General features: G+C 54.1%; 1 protein-coding gene across 2 annotated transcripts in view; it reads right to left on the reverse strand.

Moving 5' to 3' along the window:
* Positions 1-16,728, reverse strand: part of ADAMTS14 (ADAM metallopeptidase with thrombospondin type 1 motif 14) — a gene marked incomplete at its 5' end in the record, with an annotated part of 76,202 nt that overhangs the window by 47,386 nt on the left and 12,088 nt on the right. For both annotated transcript variants that reach the window (XM_081105070.1, XM_081105069.1), the window contains one exon: positions 5,001-5,157. In XM_081105070.1, the coding sequence (XP_080961196.1) occupies positions 5,001-5,157 (157 nt within the window). The remainder of the gene's footprint in view (positions 1-5,000; positions 5,158-16,728) is intronic.

A 16,728-nucleotide genomic window follows, 5' to 3' on the forward strand; every position in this document is an offset into this window, starting at 1 on the left:
CCAAGGTCAAACCGACATCCGGGGCTGTCACTGGGACACTGCCGCCTACCCCCGCCCCCGCCCCCCGCCACATGTGCCCCTGTTCCTGCTTCCATAAACCAAGGTGGCAGGAGGGTTTGTTCCATACCAGGTAATTCGTGTGCCCGAGCCCTTTTCCTGCCACAGAGCATGGCTGTCCTTGAGGCAATGAGTAGCAGGGGAGTGAAAACTAACCTGGGCCCCAGTTCCCACTTGGTCCTGTCTCACTGTGCATCCCGTCCCAACCCCTGTCCATTCACTTCTCTGGACCTCCATCTCCGCTCCTGTGACATGCGCGTGGATAATCTCCATCTCTTGCCCCAGAAGCTATAAAAAATCAAAGGCGGCCCTGGCCGGTTTGGCTCGGTGGATAGAACATCGGCCTGCGGACTGAAGGGTCCCAGGTTCGATTCCGGTCGGGGGCATGTACCTTGGTTGTGGGCACATCCCCAGTGGGGGGCATGCAGGAGGCAGCTGATCGATGTTTCTCTCTCATCTATGTTTCTGACTCTCTGTCTCTCTCCCTTCCTCTCTGTAAAAAAAAATCAATAAAATATATTTTAAAAAAAATCAAAGGCGGCAATGGGTGGAAACATCTTGATAAAGGAAAAAACTAATATTACCGTGGCTGATGCAGGACATTTCAGACACCCCTAGAGTATTCACCAAGCCTCTCAAAACCCTCCAATCACTGCCAGTGACCCCAAATTTCACCATCACAGCTGTGGCCTTTTTGGCTAAAAACAAAATATATAACTAGGATTTATTAACTTGTGTTAATTAATCTAGGAGTTGTCAAACTTTTCCTGTGAAGAACCAGATAGGCTTTGTGGATTATAGAGCCTCTGTCTGTGTTGCAATAAAACTTTACTGACAAAAACAAATGGTGGCCCGCATTTGGCCCATGGGCCCTGAGGACAGGGCAACAGGAACCACAAGACTCAGTGCTACTGTCTTTTTATGTTTCCCTTGGTTGGGGAACTAGAATACAAAAGGAAAAAAAGCACTAGACTTAAGAGCTAGAAAAAAATGTGTGGCCACTGGCCTACTGGGGAAATGGAAAGAGGGAGGCCGGCCCTTGGGGTGATCGCAGCCTGGAGAGCAGGGCTCAGGCCAGCGTTGCCCTCACTTGCCCCTGAGGCCAAGGTGTTCCTCTGCAGGTCACACTGAACAACAGCTCCTGGCAGCCCTGGTGCCTGGGCCCAGTGGTGTGTTCAGCCACCCACAGACCAATTTCTGGGAGGGAGGAGGGAGGACCCCCAGGAGGGGAGGAGCAGGGCTCTCTGCACGGAGTGGGGAGAGCCAGGAGCAGTCACCCCCAACTTGTGAGCAGTGCCCGAAGGTTCACATACTGCGAGTGAAATGTGGAACTTGACCTATACAGCTCTCCCTGCCAGGTGTGTCAAAGGGAGGCTCAGAGAGGTGACCTGACATCTCAGGTCACACAGCAAGTTAACGGCAGAAGTGCAGAATGTAAACTCAGATCTGCCACTCTCCCATCATCACACCCTATCAGTGTCCACCCGCTTTCTCTCTCAGCAAAAACATCGAGGGGGGTTAGGGGGAGGGCCTGCTAACATCAGCCATAGACCCTGGCGATGTCCCAACCACACCCTCCTCTATGTATCTCTCATCCTTCAGGCCAAAGTAGGTAACCCTCAAACTGTGGAGGCCGCTGGGAAGCCCACCCAGGAAGCCTCGAGAGAATAGAAAATGATGCAGCTGCTTTGAGAAACAGTTTGGCAGTTTCCCAAAGCGTTAAACATAGAATTAGCATAGGACCCAGAAACTCTACTCCTAGGCATGTACCCAAAAGAATTGAAAACACATGTTCCATAAAAACATGTACACGAATGTTCGTAGCAGCATGATCATAACAGAAAAATATGGAAACAGCCCAATTGTCTATTGACAGATGAACAGACTAACTGTGGTGCATTCCTACAATGGAATATTACCCTGCCATAAAAAGGAGTGAGTACTGATACAGGATCCAACATGGATGAAACATATATGCTAAATGAAGGAAGCCAGTCACGAAAGGCCACATACGGTAGAATTCCATTTATAGGAGATGTCCAGAACAGGCAAACCTATAGCGATAGAAGGTAGATTAGGGATTGCCAGGGGGTGGGGATCGGGAAAATGGAAGTGACTGCTAATTAATGGGTAAAGGTTTATAGGGAAATTATGGAAATGTTCTGGAATTAGATAGTGGTGATGGTTGCACAACATTGTGAATATAGTAAGAAACCACTGAATTGTACACTTTAAAATGGTTAAAATAGTGGATTTCATTTCAATAAAAAACACAGCGGCTCTGAGCCCCAGCCTGGCTGGCTGCCTGGCGTCTGGCAGCCCCAGCCTCCAGCCCAGGAACGGGAACCGGGGCCACAGGCGCACATGGCCTATTGGCGTCAGGAGGGAAGGGGAGGGTGGGAAAGGGCGACAGAGCAGGAGCAGGGGTTAGGGAAGGAATGGGGAGCGTTGGGAGTATGGGAACAGCCACAGCACACCCTCCAAGGCCAAGGCAGGGTCCACGGGGAATCCCTGAGGGGCTGGGGTAAGGCCGGGAATTTCTACCCAGGACTTGGAACGGTTTAGATTTCTCACCAGAGCCCTTGACAATGGATCACTTAACTCTTCTTTGGAGCCCATCAAGGGTGTGTGCGCTGGGGCGGGGTGGGGTGTGAGCGTGAAGCTGGGGCGGGAGTGGGTATTAGTGTGTGTGAACGAGCGTTAGTGAATGTGTAAGCTGTGTGACTGTGAGTGAGGCATATGACAGGTGTGTGTCGTAGGTGAGTGAGCGAACGTGCACAGGTGAGTGTGTCGGTGTCAGGGGTGCGTGCACTTTCTCTTCAGAAAGCAGCGGCCAACGCCATGCCGAGTGCCAACAAGGTTCACTGGGGCCCCTCAGACCCCTCTGCCGTGGAGCAGCTGGAAAACCACGATGGATCCCTGACGCCTCCTTTCCTTCCTTGAGGGGAGTTCCCCCAGAACGGAACAGCTGACGTGAGGGACACAAACATCACTGGTATCTGTCCCCTAGGACACTCCCACCCCGGCTTGTTAGGAGGAAGGGGACAGTCCCAGGAGAAATCGGGGGCTGAGGGGCCCAGGAGAAGGACATCTGAGCTGGGCCGACTCCTGGGCAGGACAGGGACAGATAGAGATGGGGGAGGTGCTCAGTCTGGGGGAGATTCCTCCGAAGTGTGGCTACTGTGGCTAAGCAGGCGCTGACCAGCTGGCCCAGGCCGCTGTGTGCCAAGTATACCCAGAGATGTGAGGCAAACCCTTTCTTCATCAAGAATGTTAAATGGAGTCAGGCGCCCCAGAAACGCTGCTCCACACACTGGGCTCAGACCCACTGCTGGTCTTAAAATAACAGAGCCAGAGTCCCAGGTTTCCAAGAAAGTCTTCACTGCCCCTCGTCTCTCTAAGGAAGAGCCCAGATGGGCCCAGGGCATGGCATCACCCGTGGCCCGCAGGAGTTCCAGCGGGCGGCCTGATGAGAGGGGGTCACACGGAGTCCCGGGCCTGAGCTCCAACTCCGCCAGCTCAGCGGTCTCGGCTTCCCAGCCACAGCCCATGGCAGGCGATGGGGTTGGTCCAGGACTTCCCCAGGGTCACACCCCAAAAGAGGATTTAGGGTTTTTTGATTCAAAACTGGCCTCAAATAAAATGGAGCCCAATGAGCCTTGTCACTCTTCCCAGCCATGATGGAGGGAACAGTGCCCGTCACCACCCTGCCCCTGCAATCCACCCCACACTCCGGGCCTGCAGAGCCCGCCTCCTCTTGGCTAGTCCTGGAGCTGCGGCTTCTCTTATGAGGGCCATGGAGCGCAGCTGGAGCTTCCAAGGAGGCAGTGGATGTGGGGACAACTGGCTTTCAGTCATTCCTTCATGCTGTGCTCAACCCTCCAGGGCCCGGGCTGGGGGTGGGGGTGGAGCTCATGGCTGGATTCCACCCAGGGCCTCCTCGTGTCCTCTTGGCCAAGCCTAAGTTGGACAGTGAAGCTGGCCACGGGCCCAGGACCAGCACACATTGCATCCACTGCTTCCTTCGCTCGGCTACGGGTGCAGAGTGCTGTGCTGGTCACCAGGATGCAGGGACACCCTCACGTGTCAGTCGTCGGCCTAATAACACCAGTGGAATAAGAGCAACCCTTCGTCAAGCACCTACCACGTGCCAAACTCCACGCTGGAATTTTCACACACACAGCCTCAGAGGTGAACAACGACTGTCCTCACTTGACAGGTTAGGAAATGAGGCTCAGAGGTGTTAAGCAACTTGCTTAGGGTCCCACAGCAGACAGCACTGGAGACAGGATTTAAAAATAGTCTAGTGGCCGAAACCGGTTTGACTCAGTGGATAGAGCATCGGCCTGAGGAATGAAGGGTCCTGGGTTCGATTCCGGTCAAGGGCATGTACCTGGGTTGCGGGCACATCCCCAGTGGGAGATGTGCAGGAGGCAGCTGATTGATGTTTCTCTCTCATCGATGTTTCTAACTTTCTATCTCTCTCCCTTCCTCTCTGTGACACCAAGCTAGTGGACACCAAGCTGACCCCGATGCCCTGACACAAGGCAGATTCCCTACGAGCACCCTCAGAACTTCCCTCCTGTGGCCCCCGGGGGTGGAGCTGAGTGTTAGGGAAAGAGCTGACTACAGCTATTCCACCTACTGCGTGGGCAGAGAAATAGCCTTGCCAAGCAATGCTGAACTCCTCAGAGACCTCTGCAGCCCCAAGTTCCACCGTTCCAGAGGCTCTAGTTCCTCTAGCCCCCAATGGCAGACGGTTATAACAGCCTCTAAAACCCACTGGTTACAGTAGGCGCAGTAGGTCTACGGGGCCCAGTCCCATTTTACAGATGAGAAGACGAAGGCCAGGCACTGAGTGGCTTAAGGCCTCAAGTTACCTCAAAACTGTTCACCCCAGAGGTCTGAACAGAAGCAGAGCTTGGGGCCCGCCCACAGCCTACCTTCATTGTGAAGGTCCCCTCCAGGCTCTGCCCACGCCTGCTGGACGGCCTCTCGGCGGTATACCACGTGTGTCCTCCCGCCTGCCTCCTTCTCTTGCTGCCCCCGCTCCAGGGGCTCAATGAAGTAGTCGGTGACATCTGTGCGGATGAGGCCCGCCTGAGCAGTGGGCAGAAGGAAAGGGGGAGAGAGAGGCGGCATGAATACATGGCACAGTACAAGTGAGCATTTGCAACTGCACACGTATGTGACCACATGTGTGTGACCACACGTATGCAGGCTCTTCTTCCAGGGCCTTGGGGAGCTCTGGAATCCAGCAGGCAACTAGGAGGGGTTGTAAGGAGGCTGCGCAAGGGAGCCCATGCCAATTTCACGATAAGCAGACCCACGTTTACTGTGTTGTGCACTCACGGGGTTCTACATAGCATCTCATGTAATCAAGGGGTTCCAGTGCTTAAAGCGGGGGAACCACTGCCATGAGGGACACGCGCACACACCAGGGCACCACATTCCACCCCAAAGCACTGCCCCTATCATGCGGGTTTGCCTTTACCTTCAGGCAGACAGAGAGGGAAATCCTATCGGTAAAGCCCAATTATCTCGAAGGTGGGAGCTGGTCCCCCGTCCACTACAAAGTGCTATTATTTCAGATTTAAAGCGTGTGGTATGCAAGCCAGGGAAAGCAGCTGTTTGCTGACGATAAATGAGCCAGAACAGTGCCCCAGGAGTGCGTGCTGTTTTCAATCTAAGTCTGTGCCTGCATCAAAATGCTCTCTTTTAAAAATCAGGTATTGGCCTTGGAAATAAAAACATATGACCTTCGGCAAGCCCAGCCAATATGTTATTAGGCTCTGATGAAGGCAATGATCCCGGGGGCAATGAAACCTGTAATGAGATGTCTGTGAGTGTATATGTAGCTGCACAGCCCTCCCCCCACACACGTGTCAGCTCTATAAAACTGGTAAGACCAGCCCACCTCCCACAGCGCCTGGAAAATAGTCGGCAATCCTTAATAAATATATTATTTGTTGAATTCCTTCACTCCTTCAACAAATATGTATTGAGTGCCTACTGCATACCAGCACTGCTTCAGACACTGGCAATACAGCTGTGAACACAACGCAGTGAATGAAGGAATTGTGTTAATGCATCTGTGGGACCGCCCTCGCCAGTCTGGCTCAGTGGATAGAGCACTGACCCAAGGACTGAAGGGTCCTGGGTTCGATTCTGGTCAAGGGTACGTACCTCGGTTGCAGGCTCGATCCCCAGCCCTGGTCCGGGCACACACGGGAGACAACCAATCCATGTGTCTCTCTCATATCGATGTTTCTCTCTCCATCTCTCCCCCTCCCTTGCACTCTCTCTAAAAAGCAACAGGAAAATATCCTTGGGTGAAGATTAATTAATTAAATAAGCAAACAAACAAACAAATACATCTGTGGGACCTTCCCTGTCCGAATAGGAGCGCCTCCTATTTTCAAGCAGCTGAGCTCACCAATTTCCCCACCTCAGCCTGCTTGGAGGTTGTACTGCAGGGAACGGGGCCGAGGCCTACGGAGCACTCGCTGCCGAGCCGCCCAGCAGCAGCCGATCTTTCTCATGTCCCTTCCAGCTCCATCTGTTGATCAAACTGAAAACACCACGTGGATCCAAACTAAGACGGCTGCCTCTGTCTCATAAACAGACCCAACCAGGAGGCCAAACACGCTCCCCGGGGGAAAGAGCAGGACTGTACTGGAGCAAACTTGGGGCTTCCCAAGGTAACCCCGGCATGAGGCAATACTCAATTGTCTGCAAAAGTCCGGGTCTGCTTATTAAAATGTCAACATCAAACCTTGTACTGTGCGTCCTTCCTTTCATCCAGAGCACTTCTATGCTTTTACTTTTGCACCTGCGGTGTGCCAAGGGCAGGGAGAAACAGATAATAAATGAGGCCCAGCTTCTGGCTTTGAGTTGCTCATCGCCTGGAGAGAAGGGCCGCAGAGGAGCAGAGCGTGGCCACGCGTTGTGCTCGGTGCTGCAGTGGGTATACCTGAAGGACAGGCATCCCTCAGGCTCTCAGGTGCAAGGGACAGACATTCAACTTGAACCCTCTTGGCCCCAAGTGCAGTGCACTGGCCCCATGACAAACCATGGCAGGGGCGGGCGCTGGAAGGGAGGGACCCGATGCCCTCAGCTCCCTCTCCAGCCCGCCTCTCAGCACCTTCTGCGTCAGCTTTGCTCTCCTACACAAGGCTACAGAGTCCACTCTTGCAGACACCTGCCCCCTGCCACCAGAGACAAGGAGACTTCCTGTTAACCTGCAACAAGGGAGCCTGGTTGGTCCAGCCGGAGTCACATGGTCACCCTGGGACTCACAGTCCCCGCGAGACCCCAGGGCCAGCGCAAGGGAGATGACTGCCCCTGAAGAGAGAAGCTGTTAGGGTGGCAGAAGAAGCCCACCTGAGCTGGAAAGGGCGGTCCAGGTAGGGGCCTGGGCAAGGGTGTGGAAGCATGAAGGGTGGTATGGGGACCAGGGAGGCATTCAGGATCCTGGGCAGAGGCTGAGCCAGAACCTGGACAAGTGTGGCCAAATCCAAGAGCCTTGGCCACGCCCATCCCTCTTTCTGTACCCCTCACTGACACTCAGGGGGATTGTTCCTGCCCCATTCAAGACCACCAAGACAGGAGACCTCATAGCAGAAGTCAGAATGCCTGTGCTTCATCCAGGCCAAAGTCATACAAACCCAGGCCCCTGAGCGCTGCAGCCTGTGCGGGCTCTGCCCATCGCCCCTCTGGAAGCAGCCTGGCAGTAGAATTTTCCAGGTCAGGGGGCAGAAGACCCCACTGGGCACACTGTTCTGAGACTTGGTTAACCAACTGCACGAGGAGGATTCTTCATCTGACATTCCCTGCCTCATCACCCAGTGACTCCATTGGGCCACCAGGTCTCAGTGCCTCATAGGAGGGATGCAGGTTCCGGAACCATCACACAGCCTAGGGCTGGGCTCCAAGGCACTGCCTTCCAGCCCACCCCTCCCTGCCCACAATCATGGACCACACCGGCCTTTCCAGGCCACCTGCCTGCCCAGTCTGGGGCTTCAAACCCTCAGCAACATCCCCGATTAGGAGACCTCTAACTTTTGTTCCAATGCCTCTAGTGACAGAGAGCTCCCTCCCTCAAGATATAATCTTTTTTTAATGTAAGGACACTCAATGTTTCATTGAGCTAAAACACACTTGCTGCATTCTACCTTTTATAAAGTCTTATTATCATAGTAACAGGACCTGCCACTTTTATTTACAAATCTTATTTCACCTTTACAACAATCCTATGAGGTTGCCACAAATACTAGACCCAGTTCATGGATGAGGAAACAGGCTCAGAATGGTTAAGTAACTTGCCCAAAGTCACCCAGCAAGTGACAGGACTAGAACAAGAGCCCAGCTCTATGTGGCTCTTAACCACTGGACTATATTATCTCAGGCCATCCTGGGCCCTGCGTCTGCCCTTGGGGGCCACTTGGAACAAAGACACTTTTCTTTCATAATCCACTTGCATATCCCTGGGCCTCTGCTCTGGTCTGACCTTGAAGAGCCAGCAAGATGTTCACTTCCCACCTCTAGGCAAAAAAAAAGGCTCCAAAGGAAGTCAGGCCTCCTCCCACGATGGCGTGAGAATGAGAAAGAAATTTCAGCACAGTGCCCCCAGGAGACTGACCCCTCACCCCACACCCCACCCTCATCACACCCTCAGCACTCCTGTACCAGAGTGGAAGTACCAGGATTCTGAGCCTGGCTCCGCCCCCAGGCAGCCCACAGGCCTCTCCTCTCTCTGGGGGAGAGTAAAACAACCCCTAATTCCCCACCCAGTTTAACTGTTTAGGGCAAAGACAGTTGTAAGTGTCAAGCATCTTTGTGACTGTGGGTCCCACCAGTTTCCACCTGGATCAAGGACAGAACCTCCCCAGCAAGTTTCCTGTCCGCTCGGTGCCTCACGTCCAGTCTTGACAGGCCATTCTTGTCCAGGCCTGGGGGCCCCTCCACCTCTGAGACCCTCCTCCTAGCGGGGCTGGGCCACCCGACCAGGCGGCAGGCTGGCCGGCCCTCCCACACGGCCTTCGGTTTCCCCATCTACGCCGCCACGAGGGGTTTGGCCCACGATCCCTCCAGCGCTGCCCTGGCCAGGAAACCAGGCCCATGCAGGGCAGACAGACTGGCAACGGGAACTTTCCGGCTCTCTGCCCCTGTGCCACATGACGCCCGTCTCTCAATTTATGAGATGTTTATGTTTCTGAAAAGTGGCGGCTAATTTTAAAGCTCTAAAATCAAATCAGATTTCTGTGGAAGCAAAGAGGCGGGAAATGAGTTCTGGTAAGTTGGGAAAGACATGTCAGCCAATTCTGTTTTCACCCTTACATTATTCAAGGCCTCGGGCGATTTCTCTGAATGGAAACTCGCCAATGGGCAGTCCCAACCCCCCTCGGCCAAGCTCAAGACCTTTAATAGAACTGTTCTGGGGGGCCTTTCCTAGAAGGTGACTGGCTGATGGGGGAGACTTGTTTGACTTTTCCAACATGACTGTGACATTGTTTTGGTTGTGAAGGGGCCACCTCCTGCTGCCTCTTCATGCAGAGGCCTCCAGGCCATGCTAGTTGAGATTTTCCAGTCCTGCTTCCCAGGGGAAGCCCCCAGCTCCTGAGTAATGCCAGAGCAAATCACTCCTGGTGACAGAAGAGGTGGGTGCTGGCTTATGGACCCTGCAGTGAGTCATAACTGAGCAAGTTCAGCTGTCACCAGTAGCTTATCATCAGGGTGAGGTCCCAAATATTTTAGCAAATTACTGAAGCCTTAGTATTTTGGAATTAGCATGTGTGTGTGCATGTGCATATAAACATGTTTATCCTAAAATTGCACGTACTTGCATGTAAATTTGGGAGGCAAGGGTACAAAGAGCCAGGGAGGTCCCGGGAAGAGACCCCCGAGGCCTGGGATAAATGTCCTTAGATGGTGCAAGAGCCTAAGGACAAGGGCAGCGCTCCATCTGCGCTGAGTCAAGTGCAGAGACAACAGGCAAGGACCCAGCCGGGTGTCCTGACAGGGCAAGGGGCTTGGCTCTGAGAAGACAGCTTGGCTCTGGGACAGGGGATCCTGAACCCACACGTGGCACCCTCCGTTCGCCAGCCTTTGTTGACTGCCCAGAAGAAGGGAGCATTTCAAGATGGCAGTGCCAGTGGAGCCAGGTCTCCTTCCAAGACTGGCCTCTGTGGGGCCTCGCAGAAGAGAAAGAAGCAGGGCAGGCCTCCTCCAACCCCCCCATCCCACCACCTCCCAAGGAGCGTGCATTCGTGGGCCCGAACTTGTTCTGGAAATTCCATCATGAGAATTTTACTGCCAGCTGTGCTTAGGTTCTAGGCTTCCAGCAAATTCAGCTTGAACCTGTTCCACCGTAGGAAATGAAAGAAAACCCTGCAAGTGGAGTCTGAGGTGACGCGCACACTGGGAGTGGAGTGAGAATCAGAAATGCCTGCCACCCGCCAGAGCTGGTTTGGCTCAGTTAGCCCAGGGACTGAAGGGTCCCAGGTTGCAGGCTCGATCCCCAATGGGGGGCGTGCAGGAGGCAGCCAATCAATGATTCTCTCTCATCATTGATTGTTTCTGTCTCTCTCTCCCTCTTCCTCCCTCCCAGCACAGTCCAGGAGAAAGCGGAGACCCGGCCATAGCCTCCACCTTGCCTCCATTTCCAGGTCTCATGTCTCTCCTCAGCCCATCCCACAGGGACTTCTAGAACCATCACTTCCCGGAAGCTGCTTTCGTCAGGGCCACCTGTGACCTCAGTGGCCAGAGCCAGCAACCAATTCTTCATCCTGGTCTCACTCAGCTCATCCAGCCACACGTTTCTCCTGGGAATTTCCCGATCCCAAGGCTTTCAATACCAGGTACTTTCAGATAACTCCTAAATGACATCCCAGCCCTGACCCTCCCAGAATTCCATGGGGAATTGTCCAACAGTCTCCTTGACAGAGACCCCGGGCCTCCGCTGGGCACCTCAAACTTTAGAGCCAACCTCCCCCTCCTCCTTTGCCACCCCATCCCAGAAAATGGCACCATCATGTTCCTGCCACTCAAGTTAGAAATCAAGAGGAGGGGTGGGCCCGGGAGTGGGGCTTTCAAATCCTTCCCCCACCTCTCCCACCACCCTTCATTCTGTTGAGTCGGTTCAACTGAAAGCTGCACCCAAGGTAGCCTGCAGGCACTAGACCCTCAGATGGGTCACCCTGGGCCCATCTGTCTCAGCGTTATGAGAGAGGGGGCCAGCCCCACCCACACACCCACTCCCCCACACACCCTGGGACCACCACTCCTGCCAGGTGGCCCAGACCCTTTCCTCCCTCAGTACGTCTTCATGATAACCACTGCAAGCTAGACATGAGGGGGTTGGGGTGGCGTAAGGACATGAGAGACCAGCCTCTGCTCTCCTGACTAGGGACTTGTACCCAGAACATATAAAGAACACATGTAACTCAATAATAAAAAGACAAACAACCCAGTTTAAAAGTAGAAACAGGATCTAAGTAAACATTGCTCCAAGGAATACATACAAATGACCAATAAGGCCTTTAAAAGGTGCTCGACATCATTTATCCGGAGGGAAATGCAAATCAAAACCACAATGAGACACCCCTTCGCACCCACTAGGATGGCTAGAATCAAAAGGTCCCATAATAAGTGTTGCCAAGGATGTGGGGAAAGTGGAACCTTACACATTGCTGGTGGCAATGAAAAGTGATGCAGCCACTTTGGAAAACAGTCTGGAAGTACCTCAAATATGAAACAGAGTTACCATATGGCCCAGCAAGTCCACTCCTTGGAATGTACTCAAGAGGAATGAAAACATATGTCACACAAAGACTTTTACACAAATGTTCACTGCAGCACTGCTCACAAGAGCCAAAAAGTAGAAAACCCAAATGTCCATCACCTGATGACTGGATAGACAAAAGGTGGTGTATCACACAATGGAATATTATTCAGCCCTAAAAAGGAATGAAGTACTGAGATATGCTGTAATGTGGTGAATCCTGAAAACATTACAGGGAATGAAAGAAGCCAGTCACCAAAGCCACATATATATGGCTCCATTTACATGAAATGTCCAGAATAGAGGGAAATCTATAGAGACAGAAAGTAGATTAGTGGTTACTGGGGGATGGGGTAATAGATTAAAGGGGTGATAGCTAAAGGGCACAGGACTTCTTTTTGAGATAGAGGAAATGTGGTAATAATTATACAACTCTGTGCATATGATAAAAATCCACTGAATCACATACTTTAAATCGGTGACTTGCGTGGCAGGTGAATTTTATCTCAAAAAAGCTATGAAAAAAAGATGACACATACACAGGGAGATGCCACGCATGCACCAAGGTGACACACACACACATGCACTGAGACAACATACACACAGAGACAGCACATGTGCAGGCAGACAACACACACACACACACACACACACACACACACACACACACACACACGGTGCACAGGCGGCCCACTACCACGAAAGCATGAGTCAGCAGAGCTGGGATGAAAGCCTGAGGTTGCTGAGATTCATATAATTCAAACCTGATGTGGAAGCCCCAAGCCACAGAGCTCTGCTGGAGGCTGGGCTGCCAAGGCCTGGGCCCACGCCAGGGAAAGTCTAAAAGCTGATTCACCCCAAGCTGCAGCCTTGAGAACAGGCAGGGGGAAGAGCCCTGGGAGGATGGAGCCCAGAATCGCCAGGCTTGTCCTCAACTGGCACACCCTGCCACGCCCACTCAGGCGGCCTTAGAGCTCCCAGAACAGGCCAAAGGGTTGGAAGAAACACCAGGAAGCAGAGAGCCTCCACCAACTGGAGGAAGTTATCTGGGATGACCACTTGGCCGCACTTCCTGGGGTCACGACCTCTGCAGGCCCCACACCCTGGGAGGTGCTGGGTGAAAGGCGACCGAGGTCTTGCTGGGCCCAGTCCATTTGCAGCAAGAATCCTTCTCGGGGGAGAAGTGATGTGGGGAGTAAATGCAGAGACACTAAAGCCAGAAGCTGGGCTCTGCGACTCTCAGACCATCTCATCTTGGCAAGTCGCTCAACAACCCTGTGCTGCAGGATTACAACACACCTCTCTTTGGGGCGGCCCCGAGAAACACACCCAGAGCACCCAGAATGGTCCCCCTGGCAGCAAGGACCATGCACGCGCTCAATCTGCCGCATGGTTATCATGACTATCGTTCAAAGTGTGCCCGGGAGCCCAGGGGCTCATGCGGGGGTGCCAGAAGCAGCATTCCGGAACCACAGGATGCTTTGTCTCTAACTCCTGGCTCCACGGTGACCTGGCTTGGACCTGCTCAAATCCCCTGCCTGTAAGCAGTAAAGAATACCTGTGGTTGAGCATCCTTAAGGGGAGAGGTCTGCACCAACAGGATGCTGGTGCAGGGTAATGTTAAAGGTAAGGACATGCACAGATAAAAGGTCATGGAAACACTCAGTTGTTGGAGAGTTGTCTCTGGGGGGCAGCACTGTAGGCAATTCCTTCTCTTTAGACTTTTCTAACTTTTCTATAATCCCCCTACTGATAAGGAAAGCCAGTCCTGCACGGAATGTCTGCCTGCTACAATGAGCAAGTCATGACTGGACAACAATTCTTCTTAAGCAAAGTTTTAAAAAGGAGACAAACACCGTGGGAGTCTCCTCCTGTCATCCAACCTCCTTGCAAAGTGGTGTAGAGGCTGCCTGGGCGTGAAGCCCCCGGGCCTCCACCCAAGCCGGTCCTTCCCAGCTGGTGGCACAGGCCCTCTGCAAGCCTCAGTTTCAACACCTGAAGCCAAAGGGTTGCTGGGAGGATGGAATAAAACAATGAAGAGGATACCCCTCCTGAGGCCTGGCCCACAGCAGGGTGGCTGACTGCCTTTCCTTCCTTCTTCAACCTGCCTCTCCTGGTCCCCCATGAGGTGACCCTAACTTTTCCGTCAAACCCAGGAGGCTACGCCAGTGGTCTCACCCCTGGATGCCCATTAGAATCAGCCGGGGATTTGCAGAACTACTGACGCCCAGGCTCCCCAACCCCCCCTCCCCCAGTGGTCAGCAAACTGCGGCTTTCGAGCCACATGCGGCTCTTTGGCCCCTCGAGTGTGGCTCTTCCACAAAATACCGACTTCTGTGCACGGGCCACGAAGTTTCAATCGCACTGTATGTGCGCGCCCGCACGTGGTATTTTGTGGAAGAGCCACACTCAAGGGGCCAAAGAGCCGCATGTGGCTCGCGAGCCGCAGTTTGCCGACCACGGCCCCAGACCAATGAATCAAATCTCAGCAGTGGGGCATTGGATGTTCTCAACGCTGCCCAGGAGAGTCTAATGTGCAGCCAGGGCCTGAACCGATGGTCTAGACTCTGGAAGCTTCCAATAATGGAATGGTACTCAGAGGAAGTGATCATCCATGTTTCACAAAGACAGCAGTAGCAGCATGGAGTGTCGAACCAGAAGAGGTTTGTCATGATGCAGGAAATGGGCAAGAAAGAGAGAGGGAAGGAGAGGACAGTGGGTGCATGCCCTGACCGAGGGGCTGGGGGACGGAGTCTGGACAGGCCGGCTTCCTGCGCAGCCCTTCCGCTGTGAGCATCTCCTCAGGCTGAGCGTGACCAAGGCCCATCTGGACCACGTGTGAGCGGTGCCTTAGGTGCTGCCTTAGAGCTGACCATCCCCTCCCCTCGAGGTGGGACTCCATGAGAGTGAAGAATAATTGACTAAAACTTTCCCTGAGCAGGCTGGGGGTCTTGGAGGTGGGAAACGAGGGCTGTGGTCTGCTGGGTAGCCAAATCAACGATGTCACAGCCCCCCAGCTGGGGAGTCTCCACGCCAGTACCTCTACGATGGTGATGAAGATGAAGGCGTGATTGAGTGTGTCCTCTGGCCTGCGGAAAACACAGCTGCTTGGGTCTTCAAAAGCTTGGCCAATGTCCTTAAAGGCAAGGTGCTCAGTTGTGTGACCCCACTCCAGTGGCGGCTGGCTGGCCCAGGGGCAGGGCAGGGCCTCACACTGCAGGTGTCGGCGACTCCCCCTGGGCTGCAGACCCCCACCCTGGAGCCCAACCAGAGTCCCGGGAGGACTTTGCCAGGCTGGCAACCACCCCCCGTTTCCATCCCCCGTGCCCAGGAGCCACGTGGTTCTGAGGCTTCTCCCTTTGTCACCACCACGGCCCACCAAGCTCGGGCTGGGAGCTCTGCCTGGCCCCCTGCCTGGCCTGGAGTCCTGGCAGCAGAGGCGGCAGCTTCAGGACGAAGAGACAGGAAGGAGCCCTCACGTGCCAAATGGCGGGTGGCTGCCAGGCCCGGAGCTGAGCAGCAGCCCCCTGCATGGAGGCCCTGCAGTCTGAGCCCTCCGGCTCAGAAGCCAGCCAGCTGATGGTGGGACAAACGTAGGGAAAAGAGGCCGCCAGTCCCTCCCACGGCTAAGGTCCCTTGCCCCAGATCCTTGATCCAGCCAGGCCCCCCCTCTGATCCCTTAGCCTGGCTCAGAGCAGGGTTGGCTTGGTTTTAAACCATGTCTCCCCCACATGAGATCACGCATGTAAAATGTTTCCCACTTAGTCTGACACATGGCGGGTCTGCAGTGAGTGATAAATGAGGGATGTGTGTGGGGTGGGGGTGGGGGGGTGGGGGTGAAGGTTCCCTACAGAAGGAGGGTGAGCACGGGAGGACAGAAAGTAGATGGGCCGCCCGAATTCCGTGCCAGGCCCAGCCCCACACACATCCCCTTCAGGCGCCACCACATCCTCTGCACGGTGGGAGGAGCCCCCAGGGAGCTGGAAATCACCATCAAACGAGGCAGCCACTGTCCTGACTTCTGCACAGGGCCCAGCACAGTAGCATGTTTTCCAGATTTCTTAGAACTCAGACACTTCATCAAAGCTTGTCTGTGCTGAGCCCTCAGTTACTAACAACCCGAAGCCCACATGCCAGCCGCTCCAGCCATTCACCGGGTCCTCCACTCACTTTACGCGTTCACCCACATCTCTGCACGTTTACCTCTCCTAACCTCTGTCTCCAGCATTATTCATCTACTCATTCATTCATTCTTTCATTCATTCATCAGATATGCACTGAGCAGGCCCTGTTCTAGGTGCTGGGGACACAGCCAAAAATTCCTCCTCACCTCCAGGGGGGAACTAGGTAAAAATATGGCACACCACATGGCAATAGCCATGGAGAAAAACCAAGCAGAGGAGAAAACGGGGGGCTGACATTTCAAATAAGCGAGTCAGGGATGATGTTCTAAGAAGGGGACATCTGAGCAAAGGCCTGAGGAAGGTGAGGGGCAGGTGCTGGCAGTGCTGGGGAGGGGTGTCCCGGCAAGGAGGGCACCGGGAGCAGGGGGGGAGGAGCAGAGGAGGTCGCAGGAGGACCGGCAGGAGGAACAACTCCAGGGCCCACGGAGCTGCTCCCAGGGAGTATTAGGGGGCGGAGGGGTCTCGGTGAATAGTTGAAAGGATGCAAGCAGGGAGATCAGTTAGGGAGGCCGTGCCCATCACCCAGGGAGACAGCAGGGTGGTTCGGACCACCTTGCACTTGTTATTCCCATCAAGCCTGTTTCTTTGTCTAATGGAATCAATAGCAACAACCCCCATGCCCGCCCCCCCCCACCCCCCACAGGTGTCCTGCTCTGAACCACGGGTGTCCACATGGCCCCAGGCCTTTGCCCCAGCTGTGAGCTC

This window comes from Myotis nattereri (genome assembly GCF_964212035.1).
Source record: "Myotis nattereri genome assembly, chromosome: 13".
Classification (NCBI taxonomy): domain Eukaryota; kingdom Metazoa; phylum Chordata; class Mammalia; order Chiroptera; family Vespertilionidae; genus Myotis; species Myotis nattereri.